This window comes from Artibeus jamaicensis, unplaced genomic scaffold (genome assembly GCF_021234435.1).
Source record: "Artibeus jamaicensis isolate MK-2021 breed Jamaican fruit bat unplaced genomic scaffold, CSHL_Jam_final contig_466, whole genome shotgun sequence".
NCBI lineage: Eukaryota > Metazoa > Chordata > Mammalia > Chiroptera > Phyllostomidae > Artibeus > Artibeus jamaicensis.
The window spans coordinates 6978333-7003376 of record NW_026521844.1 but is presented as its reverse complement, the minus strand read 5'-3'; the positions used below and the strand labels follow the sequence as shown (position 1 = coordinate 7003376).

The 25044-nt window shown below is 36.8% G+C and overlaps 1 protein-coding gene across 5 annotated transcripts in view; it reads right to left on the bottom strand.

The window, feature by feature from the left end:
* Positions 1-25044, bottom strand: part of ROBO1 (roundabout guidance receptor 1) — a 407976-nt gene that overhangs the window by 1701 nt on the left and 381231 nt on the right. For all 5 annotated transcript variants that reach the window (XM_053667254.1, XM_053667258.1, XM_053667255.1 and 2 more), the window contains 4 exons: positions 18608-19014; positions 15030-15182; positions 8123-8431; positions 2218-2414 (listed from right to left, as the gene is read on the bottom strand). In XM_053667254.1, the coding sequence (XP_053523229.1) occupies positions 2218-2414; positions 8123-8431; positions 15030-15182; positions 18608-19014 (1066 nt within the window). The remainder of the gene's footprint in view (positions 1-2217; positions 2415-8122; positions 8432-15029; positions 15183-18607; positions 19015-25044) is intronic.

The window sequence follows — 25044 nt, the reverse complement described above, 5'->3', positions numbered from 1 at the left end:
TATTCTTATACTTTGTATTTCTTCATTCTTTCACTGGCATACATTGGAAAGCGCTCACAGCAACAGATTCATTTGTCAACTTCAGTTGGTATTGAAGGCAAACCCAATAGTTCTCTACCAGGCCCCAGACCCTGTTCCACATGGTGTCTCCGTGCAGGGGGCGTGGTGCTGGGGGGAGGGAGCAGCAGTAGGCTGAGTTCTCTACTCCCCCAGTCCCAACTCAACATTATAGCTCAACTTTGATCGGTTTTAAATATTGGAGTTACCTATATGCTCATCCATATTCTTTCCACAGAAGAGCTCTTATACTTTAAAATAACCCCAAACAACAAAAACAACAACAAAACACTTGAAAATAACTTCTATAACAGTATTTGCAGGAGGAAAGTGTTCTGATTCCAAACCTCAAAATCCAAATACATTTGGCATTACAAAAATTTAATCAGACATAATTACTTACAATTTTCATCTTGTAGTATTAAAAGCTACAGTTTAACACTCATTTAACAATCTATTTGTGATTACATATATAGTTGACCTTTGAACAACACCAGTATGAACTGTTTGGGTCCACTTATACACAGATTTTTTCATGAAATACTGTACATGTATTTTATCTTCCTTATGACTTTCTTAATAGCATTTTATTTTTTCTTGCTTCATTTATTCTAAAAGTACAGTATATCATATATATCACATATAAAATATGTGTTCATTAAATGTCTATGTTACTGATAAGGCTTCCAGTTAGCTGTAGGCTATTAGTACTTAAGTTTTGGGGAAGCCAAAAGTTATACATGGGTTTTTGACTACACAGGTGGGTGTCAAAACCCCTAATAACCATGTTGTTCAAAGGCCAACTATATATGCAAAAAATAAATTTGTCTTCAACTTGTTTTCTTATGAAATGGAAAAAACACTATCTTAAAAACAGGAGGTGATTTTATATATTATATGATTATTGACAACTCTATATGCTATTATTATCTATATATTCCAACAAAGAAGTATATCTTCCACTCAAGAAATGTTCTCTCTGCCCTGACTGGTGTGGCTCAGTGAGTTGGGCATCATCCCATAAAGCGAAAGGTCACCAGTTTGATTCCCAGTCAGGGCTCATGCCTGGGTTGCAGGCGAGATCCTGGGTTGTCCCTGTTTGGGGTGTGGGAGAGGCAACCAATCAATGTTTCTCCCTCACATTAATGTTCTCTCCTTCTCCCTCTCTTCCCTCCTCTCCAAAAAGAAAGAGAAAGAAAGAAAGAAAGAAAGAAAGAAAGAAAGAAAGAAAGAAAGAAAGAAAGAAAGAAAGAAAGAAAGAAGGAAGGAAGGAAGGAAGGAAGGAAGGAAGGAAGGAAGGAAGGAAGGAAGGAAGGAAGGAAGAAAAGGAAGAGAAGGGAAGAGAAGGGAAGAGAAGGGAAGAGAAGGGAAGAGAAGGGAAGAGAAGGGAAGAGAAGGGAAGAGAAGGGAAGAGAAGGGAAGAGAAGGGAAGAGAAGGGAAGAGAAGGAAGAGAAGGAAGAGAAGGGAAGAGAAGGGAAGAGAAGGGAAGAGAAGGGAAGAGAAGGGAAGAGAAGGGAAGAGAAGGGAAGAGAAGGGAAGAGAAGGGAAGAGAAGGGAAGAGAAGGGAAGAGAAGGGAAGAGAAGGGAAGAGAAGAGAAGAGAAGAGAAGAGAAGAGAAGAGAAGAGAAGAGAAGAGAAAAGAAGAGAAAAGAAAAGAAAGAAATGTTCTACTCTATCTGTGAAGGTCAGTGTCAAGTAGCAGGTTCTCATTTTCAGAAGACTGAAGGTGAAACACTGTTGGCCAAATCTACCAGATTAACCCCAGCGATCACTCGGGTGGCAGATAACACAGGCAGAATACCCTGACTCACATCATATAATTGTAACCTTACTGGGGATTTACAACCTACTACAATACTATGAATTACAATTATTTAGATCAACAGTTCTTATTTCTTAATGTTTGCCATATAAATTTCTTATCCGAATACCTGTAGATGAATATGAACTCTAGATCTAAAAAGAAAGTGTTATTACCATTTAAAAATTTTGGAACATATTTCAAAAAATAATTATATTTTCAGAATAACAGTTTCTGGCATCACTGACATGAGGGTTTGTGATAAATACTATTTCTGTAGACTGCAAGATGTCCCTAACTTTGAACTAGTACACTAGTACTAGTGTAATGTTGGGAAATGGGTCAAAGTTATAGATACCTCTAATTCTTCATTATTATCTTCTCCTCTTTCATATCCTCCAAGAACTTGCATTTCTGCAATATTTCTTCGACCTACATTTGCTTGTTCTCTTTGTCTGCTTCCTGATCCCCTTGATGACATTGAGCTCGAAGAACTAGGATCTCTGGGATTATTGGATGTCGGAAAAGTAGGTCTACAGTAAGGTAGAATATCCTCTGTGTAATAAAATATAACAAGTGCATATGAACACCATTATACATTTTTATTCTCTAATGCATCACGCAGGTCTCTAATTCTGAATGGGAAGCATCAGTGTTTTTGAGGAATAAATGAGGCCATTTTATAACAGTAATGAATAAGGCGGCACCAGATTTTGAGAAATGAAAATAACAAACCTTGTTGTTCAGGAAGCCTCAGTCCAGGGCTTCCGGTTCTATCCTTTGTTATGTGATCCTTATTTTAGGCTTTAGTTTTCACTTTTCTAAAAACATGGAAACAATCTCTATAACTAGAGGAGCTTTTAGCGCTGATGTGAAAACAGGAGAGTAAAAGCTCTTTGTAAACCATAAAAAATTTCTGTAAACATCGATAGAAACAAAGCCCAGCCTCCTCGAACTACCAGAGCCAAGATCTGGTTCACTTCCCAGCCATCGAGATATCAAGCTCCACTTCAACACCATATTTACATTGTGGAATCCTGAACCTCGAAAGCCTCCCATCTTTGCTGCCTTCAAAAAACAAGCAACCCAGTTAACTGCCATCTCCTGAACCTCTCTCTCCACACTCCTTTACATTTGGTGCTGGTGCTGTTGATGTATCCTCCAACCTCTCATTTCTCTCCAAAGCCTGTGGACTCTAACGTTTGGACACCAAATATATACGAAACCATCTCTGACTCACCATACAGATTTCTGACGCACTGAGGCCCAGGAGAGTCCGTGAGGACCACTCCTCCTGTGCCGTAGGCTCATAGCACTTCATCTCCTGTAACCTTCATCTTCTGTCCCTGTTTCAGATGACTTTTTCTCTGTATTGACTTTATTTTTTGACAAACTACACTATGATAAAATCTTTCTCTTGCTAAGAACTTTCTTTTTAAGCTTGTGCTCTACATAAATCAATATCTCTTTCCTCACTGCTCAGCAGAGCTTCTTGAAAAGTAATTTGAACTCATTATTGGCAGATGCAACTCCCATGCACACTGTGTCCCAGTGAAATCTATTTATGCACACATCATGGCAACAAAACAGAAAATTCACTGTTGACTTTCACAATGCTAACTGTGCTTCAGTCTTATCTCCGCTCTTCTCACTGGCCTTAACCTGGAAACCACTATTAATTTAAATATCATATTTTCAGACTATGAGATGCAGCCCTCCATTAACAATAATGGTTGTTAATGCTGCTGTTGAGTTCTGTTTACATTTACATTGGTGAAATACTATGTTATTTATATAATTAAATATTTTACCACATTTTTTGCTTCAAAAAATGTTTCCCCTATTTTCCTCCTCTAAAACAGAGGTGTGTCTTATGGTCTGAAAAAATATTGTGATCTCTTAGTTTATGGTCCTTACTTCCTGGCCGACTTCTGTGAGTTCTTACATGGTGCCACTTACATATTGACGGCCTGCAGGTTTCTAGTTTTAGACCAGTGTGTGCATGTGTGTGTGTGCATGCGTGTGTGTATGTGTGTGTTTGTTTTCCCACTTACTGTGGATGATTTCATCCATTCTCATGGACTGAAACTTCTAGAATAGAACTGTTCATAGAGTGGATATTTTCTTTGATTTTTTTGTGCTGATATACATGCAGCTTGACATACAGTAGGTCATTAATAGTAAGTTTTGAGTAAACAGATGAGTGGCTTTCACTACTACTTATCATGATGAATCATTATTTTATATTTCCAACTCTTGATCTATACCCTGAATTTTACACTGCTATAGCCAACTCAACTAACATTTCCTTTTGAGTGTCCCTCAAACTCAACATATCTAATGTTAATTTCATCATGCTCATTCCCCTGAGATTTCTTCTCCCACTGCATTCCCAGGAGTAGATTATTGCATTGCTAATCATTAAGGGACCAAAAACAGGAAAACTGGTATTATTTAAAGCTTCCCCTCCTGTCCAACAACCTTTAAGGTACCTTTCCTCACACCAATATACAAAATTAGGTGAGGCTGATTTTTAACTCGAAAAAATGGCTTGGATTTTCTCTCTCATTGATCCCTGTTCCCATAGCATCATTTATATTCTTTATGATTCCTATTGGAGGGTTGTAAATATCTCCTAACAGGTCTCTGCCTCTTGAGTTATTCCTTTTTATACCATCTTCACTCAGCTACAAGAACTACAGGACATCTATGACTTAAGCTTACATTTACCTCAAGAGATTCATCTTCACTGTCTAGAGGTATTACATTTCTTAAGAGTGTCTTCAATGTACCTCAGAGTTTTTCATGCTGACTTTCTCTGCCAGAACAATCTATCCATTCTGCTCACTCAAGCTAAATTTTACCCTTCCTGGACACTCAGCCTATGTATCATTTCTACCAAAAAAGATCAAGAAGTTTTTCTTGAAGAAGCTCCTACCCTTTGCAACAGCATGGATGGAAATGGACAGCATTATGCTAAGAGAAATAAGCCAAGCGGTGAAAGACAAATACCATTATGATCTCACCATTAACAGGAACCTAATCAACAAAATGAACAAGCAAGCAAAGTATAGCCAAAGACATTGAAATTGAGAACAGGCTAACAGTGACCGGAGGGGAGAGAGGAGGGGATAATGGGGGAAAAGAGTGAAGGGTTTACAGGAACAATTATAAAGAACACATGGGCAGTAACAAGGGGGGGGTAGACACAGGGGAGGGATGTGGAGAGGGCTGGAGGGAAAAGGCAGAAAACTGTACATGAACAACAATTAAAAAATGTTTAAAAAGTCTTTCTTTACATTTCTCACAAGACTGGGATAATTGTCCCTTCTCTGGTCTATCAAGTATCATGACACTGTGAACAGTGTGCCAGTTACATATATATCTGTGAACCTACAAATTACCTAGCTCCCTCTCTGACTATAGCATCTTGAAGTCAAGGTTCATGCTTACACATAAATTTCACTACTTGACAATGCTTAATCACACAGTTGATGTTCGATATAGGTAAAAATAAATTGAACCAATTGAGGTAAATGTCCGTAAGAAGGTCAGACATTCCAGTCTAGAAGACCACTCTCATTAATTAAAAATGACCATTAGTTACACATATAAATCAGGGTTCTTCTTTCATTATAAATAATGTAAACTGAATTATGAAGTTAGAAACTACAGCAATGCATAGAAATGATAATTTAATGACATATCAAGGTTTATGGTTGAAATAAGACCTTGGAAAAGCAAGACATATAAAATACTAATCGGTCAGTGTATTCAGTGCTTTCCATGAAATAGGTTTCCTTATTTCTGGGTTAATGGTTCTAGTCTTAGTTCTTTCATTAGATATTTTTATAACACAAAGAACAAGTTACTGAATTTCTGAAGACTGACAAAAAGAATTTAATCTCTTTGTTCTAATTCTGTATCCAACAAGATGTTCTGGTTTTATAAAATCATTTCTAAAAAAAAAAGCCAACTACTATGGAGGGAGCTTGTTTGTGAGCAGCAAACTGGTCCACACTTTCAGGAAAGATATACACCTAATACTTAGAGCATGACATTTTATTTATGAATCACCACTTGGAGTATAGTCACCAAGTTGAAAATTCAGATCATCTTTGTCTTAAGTGTTACAGATAAGCTGCATTTTAAATTTTATATTGTGGTGACATCACCCAGTGCTTTGTGATCACCCAGCAGAGGCATCTGTCTAAAATGCACAGCTTTACTCCTCACTTCACTGCTGAGTCTGTGCCTGGCTGGGCTAAGAGTTCAGGTTTCTATCACAGAACAAAGTGAAACTGTGCCCCACATGAAAAGGGGCTAATGACCAGGTGCCCCAAAGCACAAAGCAACAGGCTGATGCCTAATCTTACCAAAATACATCTATAAAATAGAGTAGTAAAGGGCCCTTTCGGCCTTCTAAGATTCATCCCCTGTCACTTTTTCCTGACTCCTTCATCAATAATCTTTTTCTGTGTTTCTTCCTCCAAAATGGTTTCTTTTCCTTAGTCTATAATAATGTTCAAATACCTTTTCCTAAAACATCCCCAAGGATTCTGTCTTCCTTCCAAACCCTTTCCCAACCTCCTCTTCTCTCACCAACATTCTAAAAAGAGCCAATGCTCATCACCAATCCCTTCCATAATTTCCACTCATTTTCACACCCATATAGTCTGTCTTTTATTCTGACTAAATGAACTAAAAATCATTCCTTTGAATAAATATCACACACAAACAATATTCTGCAAAATCCATCCTCTCCTACCCACACCCTGGGTCACCATTCACATTCCACTTTCATTTCTGTGGCATTTCATATTCTTATCTTCAAATTTCTTCCTCCATTCTTTCTAGGATACTATTCTCTCTAGTTTGGTTATCTTGACTATTTTATCTCTCTCACTGGATCCAGCTCCGTTTCCATCTTAGAATGTTCTTTCTCTGCTTAGTCTTTAAATATACTCATCTCTGGCCACTGGTGTGCTACAGTTGGCTCACACACCCTTTCACGAGTCTACTGTACCCATCTCTTTCCAACTTCACAGCCACCGACTTTACATTAGTAGCCTGAAACCAGCCATTTTGGAGTAATCACACAACATAAGGAAGCAAATGGTTACATATTAGGGTTTTGCTTTGCTTTCCTCCTAGAGAATGGATTGCTAAACATTGAACAGTATATCCTACTGATAATTTGGTCTTTGTAATTCATACAATTTCACCTCTGTGTTGATGGTGCTAAAATTCACTCTGTACCTGCAACCTTTCTCTTGATCTTTAAACTTAGATCTCTAAGTTCTTATGGCTTTTTTTCATATCTGTGTTCTTGTCAACATCTTAATCTACTCAAAATTGGAATTATCTTCCCCAACACGTCTATGATTTTCCCTGTTTTGTCTACATTGGTTAATATAATTATGTCCCACTAGTCTTACAGAGCCATCTAATTAACATTTGAGTAACTTTTCTTTTTTAAACTCCATTATTTCATTTTACTTTTCTACATTCAATTAGCCACCAAGTCCTGCTGGGCCTAATTCTGAAATACCGATGTAGGCTGTTCTCTCATCTTTATTGAATAAATAATTTAATTCAGCGCCTTCATATTTTATACCTAGATTATTTTGTCATTTTCTGATACCTTCATTTACTAATTCTAGTTTCTTCCTTAACTGTAACACGTTGCCAGGTATTTTTCTAAAATACAAATCTGTATGTCATTTCTTGTTCAGAATCCTTTGTTGGCTCACCACTGCCTTTATCATAAATCCCACACTCTTTAGAACAGTGTTTCTGGCCTTCCCAATCTGGCACCAACCTTTCTGGTTTTATCTTTTACTATGTGTCCCTGGCTCCAAATATCCTATTTCTTCAGCCAAACTGGAAATGAGTGTTCACCAAACATTCAGTTTCACGCTTCCATGTTTTTTTTCTAACGATTGCTTTTACCTGCTATTCCTTTCTCCCTATGTCATCTACTAAAATCATGCTTTAAAATGCATATAAGTCATGTGGCATCTCTCCAAGAAGTCTTGTATAAATCATCATGTATTAGAATGAACTGTAAAAAAATTCTTTGGGTGAATGCCTATCTCCTCCATTAGAGAGCAAATTTCTCTATCTTACAACTTTTCATATGGCCCTAGAGAACCTAACAGCATGCCTTGCGGATATTTATTTGCTGCTTAAATAAAATAGTATTTATAATAAAATAAAATAAATACAATCAGTATTTATTTGCTGCTTAAATAAAATAGTACCTTGGATGAGATGAGTCTTTGTTGGTGGGAGGTCTCGTTTTGCTGCCTTGTTTCCTCGTCCTTTTCCATCATTTTGCTGTTCCTGTGCTTCTCTAGGTTCACCTGGATTTGTTCTCATGTCAGCAACTTGTCTTCCATCCAGTACTTCTCTTCCCTTGTAACTGCCTCCTTTTCTATCTGATGATCTGTCTGTTCTTGCTTCCATACAAGGGAGTTTTGGCACCACAACAGGTCGTACCTCCAGCTGTGCCTTGGACTGGACAGTGGGTGACTTTATAGCCGGTGGTGGTACAGGAGGAGGTGGAAGATCTAAAAAAGAAATATTTAAAATACTGTAAAAGTTTGCATTTAGAAAATCACCAAATATTAGAAATATCATTGGAGTCACATTCACCTGAAATTAAAACAATCGAAGACAACCAAGGAATAAAAGGATCAACAATTTTAATGTCCTCACTATCTAGCACAGATACATTGAATCACGGAGCTGGGACTTACAGACTGTCTAGTCTTGGGATAGCTAATATGGGCATAAGTGTTCTCATCCCCTGTACTCCTCAACCCCAACATATCTTCTTAATTGATTTCAGCATAACATTGCTGATCCCAGATACACATCCTTACTCCTTCAGGCAACCACCTCAAATTGACTGAGGTTGGCACTTGAATTGAGACCTAGTTGCTATCTCTAATCTAGTCTAAATCCCTTCTCTTTTTGTAGATAGGGAAACTCAGCTACAGAGACTTTGGTTATTTTCCAGTCTCAAAGCCAGATGTAACCAGAACCAGGACCGATACTGTGAGATTCTTAATTTTGGGCTCACTGTTCTTTCTACTGTTTCATTCAGCCGCATATTTATAATCTAGAATTCATTTGATGGGAACCTCCCACTTTGTTTATATAACCATAGGCTTTAAATCAGATGATCACTGGTATAAATACAGGTTAACTAATCTGTCTACCTATCTATCATTATAGCTATATAGTGATATATTATATATAATAAAATTGTATATAATTCAATTTCTTGTATTATAAATACAATTAAAGATACTTAAGTATAAAAGTAAGCATAAAATTTCATTTCTAGAAAGTTTATTTTATGTGGTGTTATCTTTAAAAATGACTCTTATGTATTGCTTCTTGGACTTTTGGCTAAGATCAAGGGTAAAATTACTCTCATGTACAGTCTAGGGAAGAGAAATATGTATCCTTATGGTTGTTGGTACATTAGTAGAAGAATATTAGTAGATTCTGGCTGTAGTGTGGAGGATGGATTTTGAATTCAAGAGGCCAAGAGGTTTTTGTAATAGTTCATATAAATAATGGCAGGGGATAGACCTACATTGGTAGCTGTTCAGATGGAGAATAGATTTTTTGAGAGAGATTAGGAAGAAAAATCAATATTATTTAATTATCAATAGAATATATTTGGGGAGGGAAACAAAAGAACCTTTCCTTTTAGGATGACTTTAGGATTTTTGTCTTAGTTGATTAGGTGGATGAGAGAAACGTTACTCAAAATAAGAAATGCAGGCATTAGAAAGGAACGTTTATGAAGGCACACTGTAAGTTCAATTTTAGAAAAGTGAGTAGGAGAAGCCTGTGAAGTAAGCAGATAGAGATATCCAACAGGTTGCTGTACACAAAATCAGAAATATTGAGAGAAGCCACGGCCAGAGAGACAAAAATATCTGGGGAATTATCAACATAGTTATGTTCTTTCTTTGTCGTGATTTTAGAAATGGTAACATTTTTACATTTAGAGAGTAAGGTCTATATGATAGACTAAACTAAAAAGTACTTATAAAGCATCTATTAAATGCTTATTAGTATTATAAAATTAACCTTAAGATTGAAAAAAATGTTTACAGGGTAAAAAATTTAAAAGCCTGTGAAGACTTGAAATCCTCAATATTGATATGTAGATATAAGATAATTTTGAATAGTTTTTTATAGATCATTCTAAAAATTTTTTATTCACATAAAGCAGAGCTACCAAAACATATAATACCAGGGAGCATCATTTATATCTGGAGCTGTGTAAAATGGCCACAGATGGAATTATATACACATAGTGCCTGTCTGCCCACTGACAACAAGTACCAGTCTCCCTTTCTTATTAACATAAATAGAATTCCAGTTTTTTTCACCTAATGGCATAGTTGTATATATTTCCCTATATGTACAACTGTACCTCTCTTTTTTTGAAAAGTTTATATAATAATGTTTTATGAATATATCATTATTTAGTCAGTTCTTACAGAGAAATATTTGGGTTGTTTCTAGATATTTTACTATTACTGACAATAATCTACTATCATTTACATATATCAGCATGAGCCCTTGAATATTAAAATTATGTATTGAAAATTCTTACTATAACAGCAAATTAAGGGTTCTAGGAAGCTTCAGTTTTAATCTAGTGATTCTCATTCTTATATTATTTAAAAATGAATTAATCCTTTATTTGTCTCACATGTAGGTTTAAACTTTTGGGATTTTTTTGACATCACATGCTAAAACTAAAAGCATTCAAATTCACTGTATTGATGTTTGATAGCAGAAAACTTGAGGTGCCATCTTATTTTATTACTAGCTGTTTTAATCAAGACTCCATTATTAAAAGAGGTTAAACTTTTACCTGCATTTTTTGTTGTCATTAGTTTTCATGGCTCACCATGCTCTATTTTCATATAAAATAGCCCCAACACTTGATCTAAAATGGTGGCCAAAGTACAGTCAACAGCACTAAGAGTCCCCAGATTCTACAACATTATGTAATACCTTATAACATGTATTGCCATTTTACATGTATTGCAATTGTCACTAGTGCCTGACTTTTTCCCCTTACTACTTAAAAAATAAATTTTTAGAAAGCAATACTCAAAAAATGTACTATCACAAAAGTGCCCCCATCTGCTGCTTACTTATTAAAGATAACCAAAAAGAGAGTGTTAGAAGACAGACTGTACCGTGTTGCTTAAAGACAAGAGATACAACAGTGAAAACACAGCTTCTCAAAGTTCTGACTGAGACTGTGACTCACAGCGGGGGAAGGGTAAAAGTCTAATTCTGAGCATATCTGGAAACACAGGGGGTGAATGACTACAGTCTCATTTCTATACTATTTGCTTTCTATAAACAAGACCTGAATTGCAAATAGAGACTGTTAGGGAAGTGATGACTGCCAGAATGATCAAATCAAAATATGTCTGGGCTTAATATAAATTGAAACTGATCATTAATATTGTCAAAATATGATGCAAAGTCTTGGTAATATATGAGTCTCAAGACAAAATCTATTATAAGATGTTCTATATAGGTGCTATGTTTGAAAAAGGTAGAGAAGAAGAGAACCAGAGAACCCGATGTTGATTTCAAAAGTTCTAATTTCCTGTATATAACTGTAATTCTATATTGACATAGTAATAAATAGTACTTTTACCCAACTCATACCACTAATAGCTCAAATTTGATTTAACAAATGGGATTGTGGACCTGATTATTTATATATATATATATATATATATATTCCTTCTAAAGAGGTGTAAACACTATTCTGTATATAAGACCCTCCAAATACCAGTATAATGCATATACAGTAGTACGTAGGAGCATGTGCATGCAGACGGATCTGCTGCATTCACTCACTATGGAGAGCCAGCATGCTATTTACTTAACTGCTTAAAGTCCCAAGACCTTGCAATTAATGATAAATCAAGTCAAAGTAACATCATTCCAAAGAGGGTGGTGAATTTATAATTTATGAAAAGTAGGGCTAGAGAAATAATGTAGATTTGGTTTTCAAATCAAATATGCAAATGCATCGGAAAGGGTTGAAAAGAGGAGGTGGGAAGAATCTATTAGAAGGTCCTAGAAATGCACTTATGCTAGTTTTTAACTCAATAAGATGCTGACTGATAAATATTCATATATTTTAATCCTACCTTTTATCTGGGTTAAACTTGTAAGTGGCAAATATGAAATAAATAAACAGTGACTTCCTGCCTGTCACTGTGACTATAGCATGGAGCACTTGGCTTTGCGCTGGGTACCTGCTGGGTGTTATGAGGCCTGGTGTTTACCTGCAGAGCAAGATTTGGTCACAGTGCCACCAATCAGGGACTGAAGGGTTGTTATGGGCTGAACTGTATCTTCTCAAAATTTGTATGTTGAGTCCTAACCCCCTGTACCTCTGAATAAAACTGTGTTTGTATGTAGGGTCTTCAAAGTGGTAATGAAGGTAAAATGGAATTCTTAGGTGGGCTCTAATCCACTCACTGGTTTCCTTATTGGAAGAGATCAGGACGCATACATACATTGAGAACAGGAAAGGTAGAGACACTGGGAGAAGATGGCCATCTACAAGCCAAAGAAATAAACCTCAGAAGAAACCAATCCTGCCAATACTTGGTCTTGGACTTTCGGCCTCCAGAGCTGTGAGGAAACCAATTTGTGTTGTTGAAGCTGCCTAGTTTACGGCACTTGGTTACGACAGCCTTAGAAAACTAACACAGGGCTGAGGGATGAGAATCATGCAAATTATTCTTTACCACCTCAGACAGAGCCACTCTTTACTCCTTCTTTGTAGGTTACAAAAGTTCTGCAAAGAAAATTTCTAATTTAAACAAAATTTTCAAAGTAAAGATGTTCCAAACTCAAGATTGATATATCATATTCTGAAAACAGTTCACCTAAAAAGTCTATTAACAATAATCAAACTCATCCATCACAGTTAATATATTTTAATTATTATAAAGCACAAAACAAAAAATATATATCCTCCATGTGTTACTAATACATTTAATTCATATTTAAAAAATTGGTAGCTCTTTACGTTTTCTCCCTCCCTTCTCTCTTTTTTTGATAATTGTACAAATTGTGTCTGTCATTGAGTTCCTCCAGGAAATGGTCTGTAAATATTTGTTAAAAAAATGCAGTGCAGTAATTTGAGAAAATAATTTCTGGGAAAACTGTTTTTGTTTAAATGCTATATTACTGTTATCAAGAGTATGTGCATTTCTTTTACTTGGTGCATTAAGAAGTATATGCATTTACATGATTTTAGTCAACTAATATGCATTATGTGATATGTATAAAATAACATATAGCTTAGTTATTTTTTGTCTGTACCAAATCAGAAAGCATCTAGAATTAAATTTAAGACTTGTCAAGACAATAAATACAACTAAAATTAAACTGGTTACCTAAATGCTAAAAGGAAGTGATAGCTAAAAATTTTAAAAACACTTTATTTATATCTCCATTTTTTCTATTTTTGTGATTTGGAAAAATAAATACTGGCTTCTACATTATGGTACATACTATAAAAACTGCATAATCACTTACAAACAGTGAGAAATCCAAACATTTCAAGTTAACTCTTTGGATTTACAACTCTTTCAATGTATTTCTTTATTATTTCTCAAATAGATTTGAAAAACACTTGGGTGCTTCATCATTCACTTTAATGGTTATTATTCGGGGATTACTTAGAAGCTACACTTAATTATTAAGCACCCTGGAATAAGCACTGCAGAATGTGAGACAATAAATATAGATCATGATTTTTAAGAACAGTGCCATTTATAACTGTGATGCTGTGCCCTTTCACTTGGCATGTTTGCATTATTTAGAGCATTTTTAATAATCATCCCTTAATTCTAGCAGCCTCTGAAAGCAAGTAGGGCAGAAAGAGCTACAGAAATTCTAGGCCGGATTTCCTTCTGTATGTATTCAACTTTCATGTGTTTACATCCAGGTTTGCTGTCTGACCAGTTTTTCAGTTAGGAGCACCTCTCCTATAGATAATAAAACTAATAGAACAGCTATAAAACTTGCAAAATGCCATTGCAGGGGGCCCATAAGTGTGAAACTGCCGATAGAGTTTGGGGATTTACACCCAGTGTTTGTGCCCAGACAGAAGCAAACACTTACTGAGCTGCTGCAATAACCCTTCAAAATCAGATAACATTCTGACAGCTCAGTTTCACTGATAAAGAGTCATGGGCAGAAGCCAGGAGGCCCAGGTGTGCTACGTCATGCCAGTGTTTAATGCAGTGTAATATCAGATAGACACTAGTGAGAGAGAATACTCCAAATAAAGTAGAGATAATAGCATGGACAGCCACTCATTTCAAAATTACTCGTGCTCATCATGCTGTGAGCTTTGTATTAAATTTTTCTGTCAAGTGGCAGGAATCACAGGGAGAAGTGCCTGAGAAAACCCTGCTTGTAACCTTGGATAAGGATCTATAATATTAGGCTTTCATATGATAATGGCCAATGATGCCCTTTTTGAAAAATTGCTGACTGGTAATGAAAGTCCTAATCAGATTGTGGTGGGAGAGGACCAGGCGGTAGGGAAGCTGCCTGCAACACACTTCTTCCCCCGGCCAGTTAGCAAATTTAGCAAAGTTGACAAGTGGGTGAGCCTGAGAGAATTTATCTTACATGAATTTCCAACAAAGCCCTTGGGGTTGTTTTAGAAAACAAGGGGGTGGCCGTTTAATGAATGCCGGGCCACCTGAGGCACTTTCATTAGAGGCCTTCTTTAGACGTCACGATGTTTTCACAGTTCTCCTGTGCCCCCTTGAGAACAGGAGCCTCACCTCTTCGGTGGGAGTGGATGCAGTACGTGAAAACACGGAGGGAGACGATTCACTTTGCCCCTCAGTGCCCAAAAATAACTACTTGTAACACCACTATGGTTTGAATTAATATTCTTATGAGTTAATTGGTTTCTATCTGAATGCAAAATTCTACACAGGAAGAAAAAACGAGGGCACTTTAGAAGATTTATCAGTGGCTCTGATGAAGGTTGGTCCTATGCTGTTATTTTAACTATAGTGGTGTCTCTTCCATCGATAATACAAAACAACTTTTAAAAACGTTAAAACGTACCATCTGTGTAGGCTTCTCTGCGCAGGTGTCCCGGCTGGTGTTTTGGCTTCTTGGCTGGTCTGGCCTTCTGCATCACAGCGGCGCTCACATTGCTGTCTGTGGAGACGGGACTCGTGGGCCGAGGGCACTGGGATGCCTGAAAGTGTCGGCGGCCTGAAGAAGAAAACCAGAGCCAAGCTCATCAATCGTTTTAATAATTAATCATGGTAATAATAAACACAAAAACTGGAACATCCATAATTTTTAAAAGTCTTAAACAATCTTAAGTCTTAAAAAGCATTTTCAAGCTTTTTAAAAAATATATTTATTTTTTAGAGAGGGAGGGAAGAAGGGAGAAAAAGAGGGGGAAAACATTGACGTATAAGAGAAATATCCACTGGTTGCTTCTCACATTCCCCCAACTGGGGACTTGGCTTACAACTCAGGCATGTGCTCTGCCCGGGAATTGAACAGGCAATCTTTTGGCTTGCAGGACAATGCCCAACTCACTGTACTACACCAGTCAGGGATAGTACTTTTTTTCCCCACAGTACCCTTATTCTGTTAAACTTCATGATACCTATTTATTACAAAAAAACCTTCCAATTATTTTTGCAATTAACTTCATGAAAGTTATTGTTAAAATTTATGTTAATTAACTTTTTGCACAATACATTCAGTGTTGTTTTCAAGAGGAATAGATAGCCAGAGCCCTTAAGAAATTAATGTTCTAAATATGAACAGTATTAATTACATCTTCTATTTTAATTAAATATATGTTTGTTATTCTTTGAAGGCAAATTCCAGATATCTTAACATATTCCCCAGTATTTTCTCTTGAACTGTCTTGACATTAGGCTAACTCACATATCTAATTAGACCTGTCAAAACTGGACACACCGCCTTTTTATCACATGACAGAGAACCATAGATTCTGGATACTTCAAGTGACCCCTCCAGAGACTTCTATGATTTTTGGTGGTGCATTGGTGGTTTTTGCTTATAGGTACACCTCATAGATACTGTAAGTTTGGATCCAGACCACCACCATTAAACAAACATCACAATAATGGGAGTGGTAATATTTTTGCAGGTGGAAAGTCTTGCCTTCAAATATGTAAAAAACACAACATCTGTGAAGCACAATAAATTGAACCACAATAAAATGAGTTATGTACGTCTGTGTTTGGTTTTGGAGAAACAATATTCACAGGTACCAGGGATAACTGAATTTGTAATGAGAGGAGGGGCCCTTGAGTGCTCTCGGATCCTCTGGGTGTCCAACAGAGATGCTGTGTTTCAATGGCACCGCACATTGATCCATGATGATGGTGAGGAGTTCTGAACCCTGTACTTGACCCTTCACTATTTTGGTTTCTAGAAATTCCAAAAACACAAATCCAGAACTTTCTGTTGTACCACAAGACACTTCAAACAGACCTGGATAACATCTTTTTAACTTTAAACAGGAGAATCCACATATAGTGAAATCAACACATTTAAAGATGCTAACTGAAGCATATTAAATAATAAACATTAATGTGGCCAAGTGAGAGGCAAATGTAATAGGATTATTCATTCATATTAATCTAAGTCATATGATAAGCAGTATCTTTTCCCGAAAAGAACATTTTAATTGGCAGAGGCCAGTGCACATTTAGTTCATTATAATTATAAGCCAAACTAAAACCGGGAGAGCCACTAAATTGCAATAAAATACTAAACCAAACTCTCTTTAGCTATGATGAAGTCTATTACAGTTAAAGTTACATATCCATGAAAAAAGAGAATTAGGGCTGAGACTGAACCCATTATTCATCCTACTGTATAAGATCATCTACTGCTCATGGGGCCTGAGGCATAAGGTCATTTACAGATGAATTATCAGTGGATTTCTGTGTTTTGCTGATTTAATGAACTGAAACACATCCTTAATGCAATTTCAGAAAGCAGTAGCTTGTGATGTTTAATTTCGTTTATTTTTTCTACAGAAAATTAAAAAATAAGGAGAAACAAATGTTATGTATAAAGTTAGAATGCTATTTATTTATTAGATAAGATAGGTAGGTTTGCATCTTAATTACACTCAGCAGCTAGTAGGATGGAGGGGAGGGATCTGATTAAATACAGGCCTGGCTGATATAAATATACATTTTACAAGATTAGGTTGGAAGATATTAGACATTTTTTTCTGCAACATATTCTTATTTCAAAAAATATTTATTTATTTATTTATTTATTTATTTATTTTAGAGAGAAGGGAAAATGAGAGGGAGAGAAACATCAATGTGAAACAGAACCATCGACTGGATGCCTCTGGTACGTGCCCTGGCTGGGGGCCTAATCTGCCACCCAGGCATGTGCCCGGACCTGGAATCAAACCAGCAACCTTTTGCTTTGCAGAAGGACACCCAGCCGACTGAGCCACACTGGTAAGGGCTCTGCAACATACATTTGATAATATTATACAGAAATAACTTCATGATCTTAGTTAATTTTTTCTGAGCATTTTCTACACTGATAAAAAATCATGACCAATCCAGTATCTAAAGAGAACACGTAAAACTACCAATGTGATAGTTATTACACTAAGAAAAATAAAGCAACAAAATAGCAATTATTAATTTGTTGTGATAGTCTTTCACTTTCTTGCTGACCATATTATTTACCTCTACTCTTTGTACTTCTTAGCTACCAGAAATATACACACAACATGTATATGAATGTGTGTGTATATACACACATGCATACATACATGTTACATTGTATAAGAATGAAAATCATGTGATATGTGCATGCTTTAAATTTATATTAATTTCTTTCTCACTTGCTTTCTGAACAGGGTTGGGAGTAGAAAATAGGCAAAAATGGGGTAAAACATAAGAAAGGATATATATGGTAATTAAAAACAGGCTACTGGCAATAAAAATGGAAAATAAAAATTGTTTAGGTTAACTTGCAAGTTATTAAATTAACAGTATTTATTTTAAGTATAGGACATATTTATGCTTGGAAATATATGTCTGTTGCAAACATTTTTGTATCTTTCCCAGTTAAATTAACCTTCTAATTGAGAGAAAGAAGAGAATGTGGGCAAAGGAGAAATAGCCCAGTGTACAATGGCAGATTGTCCTCGCTGGGTATCAATCTATTTCTCTTAGAGAATTTCTAATTAAATGGGATAAGAGAGCTACTATAGTGAATTTTATTTTGTTGACTTCTTACACCTTAATAAAACCCCTATGAAAGAGACCTCAACTCATTTATTAAATGCAATTAAAATGCATTTAGTTAACTACATGCACACTTAGAAAGAAATCAAATATATACTTAACACTGTCTTAAAAAGTGAAGACTTCCAAGGTAGCTTTACTCCCATTATGTATGATTTATTAAATTAAAGTAAAATAGAAGATTTAAAAATCCTTGTCAAGAACAATAATCAAGCTGTGTCATATTCTTGGACCTGGTTTCCTTAGGCAAATAAAAAAGACCAGTGACAATAGTTCCTTAGGACATAAGATGAGAGGAGATGAGCTGTGACTGATATATACACATCAAGTTTTCTTTTTCAGATCGGAGGAAAGATGATGACTTACCAGCAGCATCCTGCATTTGACGTCGTGCCACTTTCAGACCAGCATACTCTGCTGCTGCTGCAACCGCCTGGGCAAAGTCTGCATCGGTGAAAAAAGAGCCATCAGAAGAACTAACACTGGAACGTCCACTGGAAATGTTGTCCTCCTCAGAGGCTGAGCCCCAGCCATTGATCATGGACCCAGTGACAGAGCTCTCCAGGTCCCCAACACTGGAGGCCGGGGTCTGCTCCAGCCCGCGTAACAGAAGCCTCCTGGTCTGCATCTTTGCCACTTCCATGTCGGCTTCATCCTCTTCCTCTTCTGGCACGTCCGTATCCATATCTGAGACCAGGGGTCCTGAAATGTAGCCATAGGTGTGTGGTGGGGAAATCGGCCGTGGAGGTGGAGGAGGGCTCACAGGCTGCCGTCTGCAGGGAGACAAATAAACAGGTGTGGCTCAGCTCACAGAAGGATAAATCAGCCAAGAAAGTCACAAGTACACCGATTTCATCTTTGCTTCTGTGGATCTAATTTGTTGGAGAAAAAAAAACAAATGGAAAATAGAGTATGTCTAATTTTTATCTTAAGTTGTAGGAAATTTACCTTGAAACCAGAGTCATTTTTAACCAAGCTGTGCCATGTTCTGATTCAAGTTTAATAAAAATACGCTCAGTTATGTATGTCTTTTTATGTTTTAGAATATTCACTAAGTTCAGTTAAAAGGGAAAAGTAGTACTTATTCTGACATTGATGCCTATGTATTTGTCCAAAAAGTCTTGGAAAATTATTGACAGACCACATTACCAAAGACAACAGACATCAGTTCTGAAGCAGACTGTTCCATAAACATAAAAACAAGTCCCTTTCTCTTTCCTCCATCACCATCCCTACCATTTTTAAGTGAGTAGTCATTCAATTTGACTAGACAGCAGAATGTCATAGGATTACAGAATTGTACATTTAACATATGACACAATCGCTTTTAGATTTTATTCTATGAAATAAAGGCTGTGAGAGTCAAGAGCATTTTTTTTCTCTGAATTACTCAATAGGTTTCACTGAAAGTTACCAGCTATTTTCAAGTCTATCACAATTAATCATTATTTCACTTATCCGCTTAGAGGTATTTTCTTGATGTCCTAGAATTAGTTAAGGACTAAAAGCTAAGGACAAAAGAAAGCAGTATCCTACGATTTAAATTCACAGTTACCCATAACTTGTTTCAACCATGTCTCCACAGACCTGGAAAACAAACTAATTAAAAGGAATCATTCCACCACCATCCAACACCATCACCCATGCTGAATATAACAGGGAGATTAAGCAGTTAGAGGACATTGGACATTAGTGGAAAGCAAGGTTTAAGGAAAGAAGTTATTCCCAGTGAGAAAAATCCCTAGCAATTAACTCTTAAACTAGGAAAAGTTCCTGAAAAAAGGGAAGAAATACAGAGATTTCTAGTCAGATGAGGGCTTAGTCACTAACTTGCTCACACCCCCAGTGTTTTCTAAGCAAGGTCAGTGAGATGACATAGGGGTGAGGATACCATCTGAACGGGGTCATGATAACACCTCATCAGTCCCGTGCTCCTGAGAAGTAAAGAGGGTTACAGATTCCACCCAAGCCTGCCAACCTGAGCACTAGGGTTGGAGGGCAGGTGAGGTTAGGACCTGGTGCCATCTGGTGACCCTCTTGGTTTGGGACACTAGAAGAGATATGAATGCCTCAGACTGGTAGTCCATGTGAAGATGTGGCTAAATTGTTCAAGGACTATAAACGCCTAGAGATGCTCACTGCCCAGGACTGAGTCTTCATCAGTGGGGTAAGTTGGTGCCAGGCCTCTTCCCACACCATCCTTACAAAATTCACAGAACAAGACAAGATAGAACAGTTGTTAGGGCTAACCAAGGAGAAGACTGGCTCCTCATCCATTGGCCCTTTTTATGTCCCCTTTTCTTTGCCTGAGCACTTAGGACAATGCATGTGAAGAGGGAGAGGAGGGAAGTGTTTAATAGCAGAACACTCCCCCTTACTCCAGGCCACCTGCAACCTGCAAAGGGTGCCTGGAAGGGCAAAATCATGGTTTTACAGTTAGCAGGGCTGAGTCGTAAATTAAAAGAAAGCATACAAACAAAATCACATAGGATCTAGTTAAGACCCAATGAAAGGATGTGTTAAGAGAGAGAAAATACAGTGCAGTTTTTAGGATGGGGTGGCAGGTGTTCAAAGAAAAATATTTTATACTTTTTATCCCAATCAATTGAGTCACTTCAAAAAATGTTTTATTAACACAGATGTAAAAGCATTACGAATGATTATTAAAATACTATGACATTCAGTAAGCACTTTGTAACTAAGCATATTTTATAATGTTAACTCATCTAATTGTTAATATTTTTCAAGGTACTTTATTTATTGTCATTTTACAGATGAACATATTAAAATTCAGAGGAATTGAGGAACTTGCCAAAGTTCTCATACTAGTGTGTACCAAATTTAAAATTTAAGCTTACATTTCCAAGATCATAGCCTATCATCTAGGAACAGTGTTACATATATATGCACACACACATAGGTATTTACATGCATGTACTTGTATATATATATATATATATATATATATTATATATACTATTTGTATATATAGACACATGGTTCTTTAATATAATGTGCTATTTTTTTTATTTGTGGGTGGTTTCTAATGCATCTGTGTGTGGCACCAGAAGAAAAATGAAATGTGCTAAAGCTGAAGTTATTTAACAGATTAAAATGGATAATAGTTTCAACATGGCATTTGTTATACACATAGGAGGAAAACCTTTGTTTAATTTAAATTGCAATAAAATAGCATACTTAAAAGTCAATTCACAGTTCTTTGTCAGCATGCACATCCAAAATACCACAAGAAATTTCTTTTTTAAAAGACATGTAAGACTTTTTAGTCCAACAGGGACTATTTTGACCACCAATAAAGGGATGTAGAACAGCCAACTCCATTATGAAAGGATGCCAGCATTGTTGTACTTGGATAACTCACATTCTGTAGAGTAAAAACATCTTCCTGTTAAACAACAGCTGGCTTTTAACTATTACCACCCTGTGCAAACGCTGAGGAAAGATAGAAAAATTTTTTCAAACCATCTGTAAATAAGGCAAGCTCAGGGAATATGTGATAAATATGTATAGTTTGAAATACATAATACATTCTATTTGAAAACAAAAAGCCATTTCAAGATGCTGCAGTCAAGTGGGACTTGCCACACATGAACCTCAGCCCCTTTGCCCCCCCAGCCACGGGGTTTCGACATCTTCTGAAATAATGTGCAAGCAGGCAACTGTGACTCAGCACCCTCCAGGCTCCCTCGCAAACAACGCTTCCGCAAACACGTTTAAGGAAAGAAGGGAATAATGATTTTAATGTATGAAAGGCATTTATATAGTTCATCACATAACATGTACCAGGTAAAAAGACAGCAGGGGGAAGACGCCTTTTTTTTCTGAAACTGTGGTTGCTTGAACACTTTGTAAAATAAACTATAACCCGGTTTGTGAATAGATTTAATTTGCCTTTGCCTTCTAACTTTTTCATTCCTTTGAACTCTATCATATTCAATTTGTCCATGTTAATAAAATATAAGTACATTCCCTACTCCATACATAAATATTACTTTTCAAGAGATTTTTATAAATATCAAGAGATTTTTATAAATATCAATTACCAAAAACTCAATAGGACTAGACACTTTTTTAAACAATGTATGTAAATATGTTTCATTATATTATTTTCACATTTGTGTCTGAAAGGGGAAAGAGGTTATTATGTTGGTCAACTAACTTATCTTGTTTCAAACAAAAATGGAATATCCTAGAAGGACATTAGAATGTCAAAACTAATAAGCCACAATAATGCATCTGAAATGTTTATCTAAGTATTTATTACAGTGTTAATATGGTTTTAGTTCCATAATTTCTTCATGTAAATCACACTATTTACATATGCCCCTAATCAACAAACATCCCAACGCTTCCCTGCGATGAGAACCTGCCCATCCCCCATCAGGAGAGGGAACTGAGTTCTACACTCCTAGATATGGTCAACAGCCCGGTGACTGCTGACCAATAAAATGTGGTAGAAGTGAGACAGTGTCAGAAATTCAGCTAAACAGGTATGTTCCTTGCCCAAAGAGACATACAGTCCATGGAAGAATCAAACAGTTAATTAAATATGCAATGATAATGAAGTAGTCCAAAGCCCCATGACAGAGCATGTCTGGGATATCGTGGAACAGGAAGGCTTGGATACCATTTCAGAGTCAGGAAATTAACGGAAAGATTCTGTGGAGAGCATCTGCCGTTTAATCGTAGATCTAAGAGACACATAAATGTTAACTCAAAAAGAGAGAGGGGATAATGTACTCCAGGAGGATGAGATGCATGTGGGAAGACCTCTGCATGGGTGAGAACACTGGTCATTACAGGCACTGCAAGAAACTTAGAGTGAAGGCAACAGGAACAGTACGGAGGGGAGTGGCAATGGGTAAGAATGAGAAGGCACCGGGGTCAGATCACAAAGGGCCTTGATTGCTGTATTAAGGAATGTTGCCTTTATTCTCATGGAAATAGAAAGCTATGGAGAGATTTTAAGCAATGGAGAGTCTTGATCAGTGCTGCATTTTAGAAAAATGCCTCTGCACCATCTGCAGCAGGAATATTACACAGAACAAGGGGCACAGCGAGGCAACGAGCCCACTTAGGGACGGTTACAGTAACAGGCAAGAGGAAGTGACTGTCAGGAGCAGGAAAGTGCCTTTATCACCAGAGATATGGGCATCGCTCTGAGTGGTATTTAAGCTGTAGAAATGTGTTGTACCGAGAACTTGGATATGAGGGTCTGATGCTCCAGAAAGAAATCTTTAGAGAAACAGCTATCTATTTTTAATGAGTGTGTCATCAGGAGAGTGGCAGAATGATGAGAAACAGAAGTCATCTCCTGACGGGGCAGGCGTGCAAACAGCTCCAGGCTTTGAGAAGGGGTGTCACTCAAGGACTTAACTGGATACGGGAATCACAGCCGTGCGTACTGTATTGAAAAGGAAGGCACAACTTGAACGTCCAACATCGAGAAACCGTTTAAACAAAATATACCATACATTTGTTTTAACTGAGTATCTAAATAAAAAGCTATTACATGGAAAAATACACTGTTCAGTGAAGAGAGAAGCTTTTTATTAATATTGCATATCATGAATTCAAAGCAACATGAGTATGTAGAGAAAGGAAAAACAAAAAAGGACCATTACTGAGATCTTAACAGTAATTGTTTCTGACTACATAGATCATTGGTGTTTTTATATCATTTTGTGTAACTTTTTTTCTAAAATTTCCATAGTAACCATGTAGATTACACCTCCATCATAAAAGAACAGTAATAGTATTTTGGTTAACTAGGCTTTCGTCTACTTCTTATTAGTGCCCCATTATCTGCAGCAATAATCCTGGAAATAAAATTCTTAATAACTTCCTAGACTAAAAAGGATACATTTTTTAAAAGGCTGCATTTGCTCTGGTTGGTGTGGCTTGGTGAATTAAGCACTGGCCTGTGAACTGAAAGGTTGACAGTTCAATTCCCAGTCAGGGCACAGGTCTGGGTTGCAGGCCAGGTCCCTGGTTGGGGTTCTTGTGAAAGGTTAAGTGATATCTCTTACACTTGTGTTTCTCTCCCTTTTCTCCCTTTCCCTTACCCTCTCTCTAAAAGGAAACAAATAAAATCTTTAAAAATAAATAAATGAGTGAGAATGCGGAATTTAGTTAAACAGGATGATAAGTGCAGGTACCCAGTGCATTTCACAATTATACAATACATGTCCATATCAAGTTCATAAGTGTCTTCATCCCCCTAAGACAACATGAACTGGTCCACTCCAAAATTCTCCTGTCATTTCAGATTCCATTACTGAAGCTGAAGAAAGCTTTGTGGAACACAATGACAGGAGTAAACCATTAGAGCTTCCCTCAAAGAGCTTTTAACTTAAATAGGGAAACTGAGATATAAATAGTAACGCTAATGTGACTTGGAAACTGATTAGTGTGTAGCAGAGCTGTGAATAGACCATTGTGAAGAATAAAGAAAAGGGCTGGTTGACTCTGCCAGGCGATCAGAAGTTTCACAGAGCGGGTACATTTGAAAAGGGCTTAGCCCTAGCTGGTGTGGCTCAGTGGATTGAGCGCAGGACTGCGAACCAAAAGATCATGGTTGGATTCCCAGTCAGGGCACATGCCTGGGTTGCAGGCCAGTTCCCAACAGGGGATGCACAAGAGGCAACCACACATTAATCTCTCTCTCCCTCTCTCCTTCCCTTCCCCTCTAAAGAGAAATAAAATAAAATCTTAAAAAAGAGAAAAGAAAAGGGCTTAGAAATATGAGAAGTGCTTGCGAGGCAATCAAAGAAATGGCATGT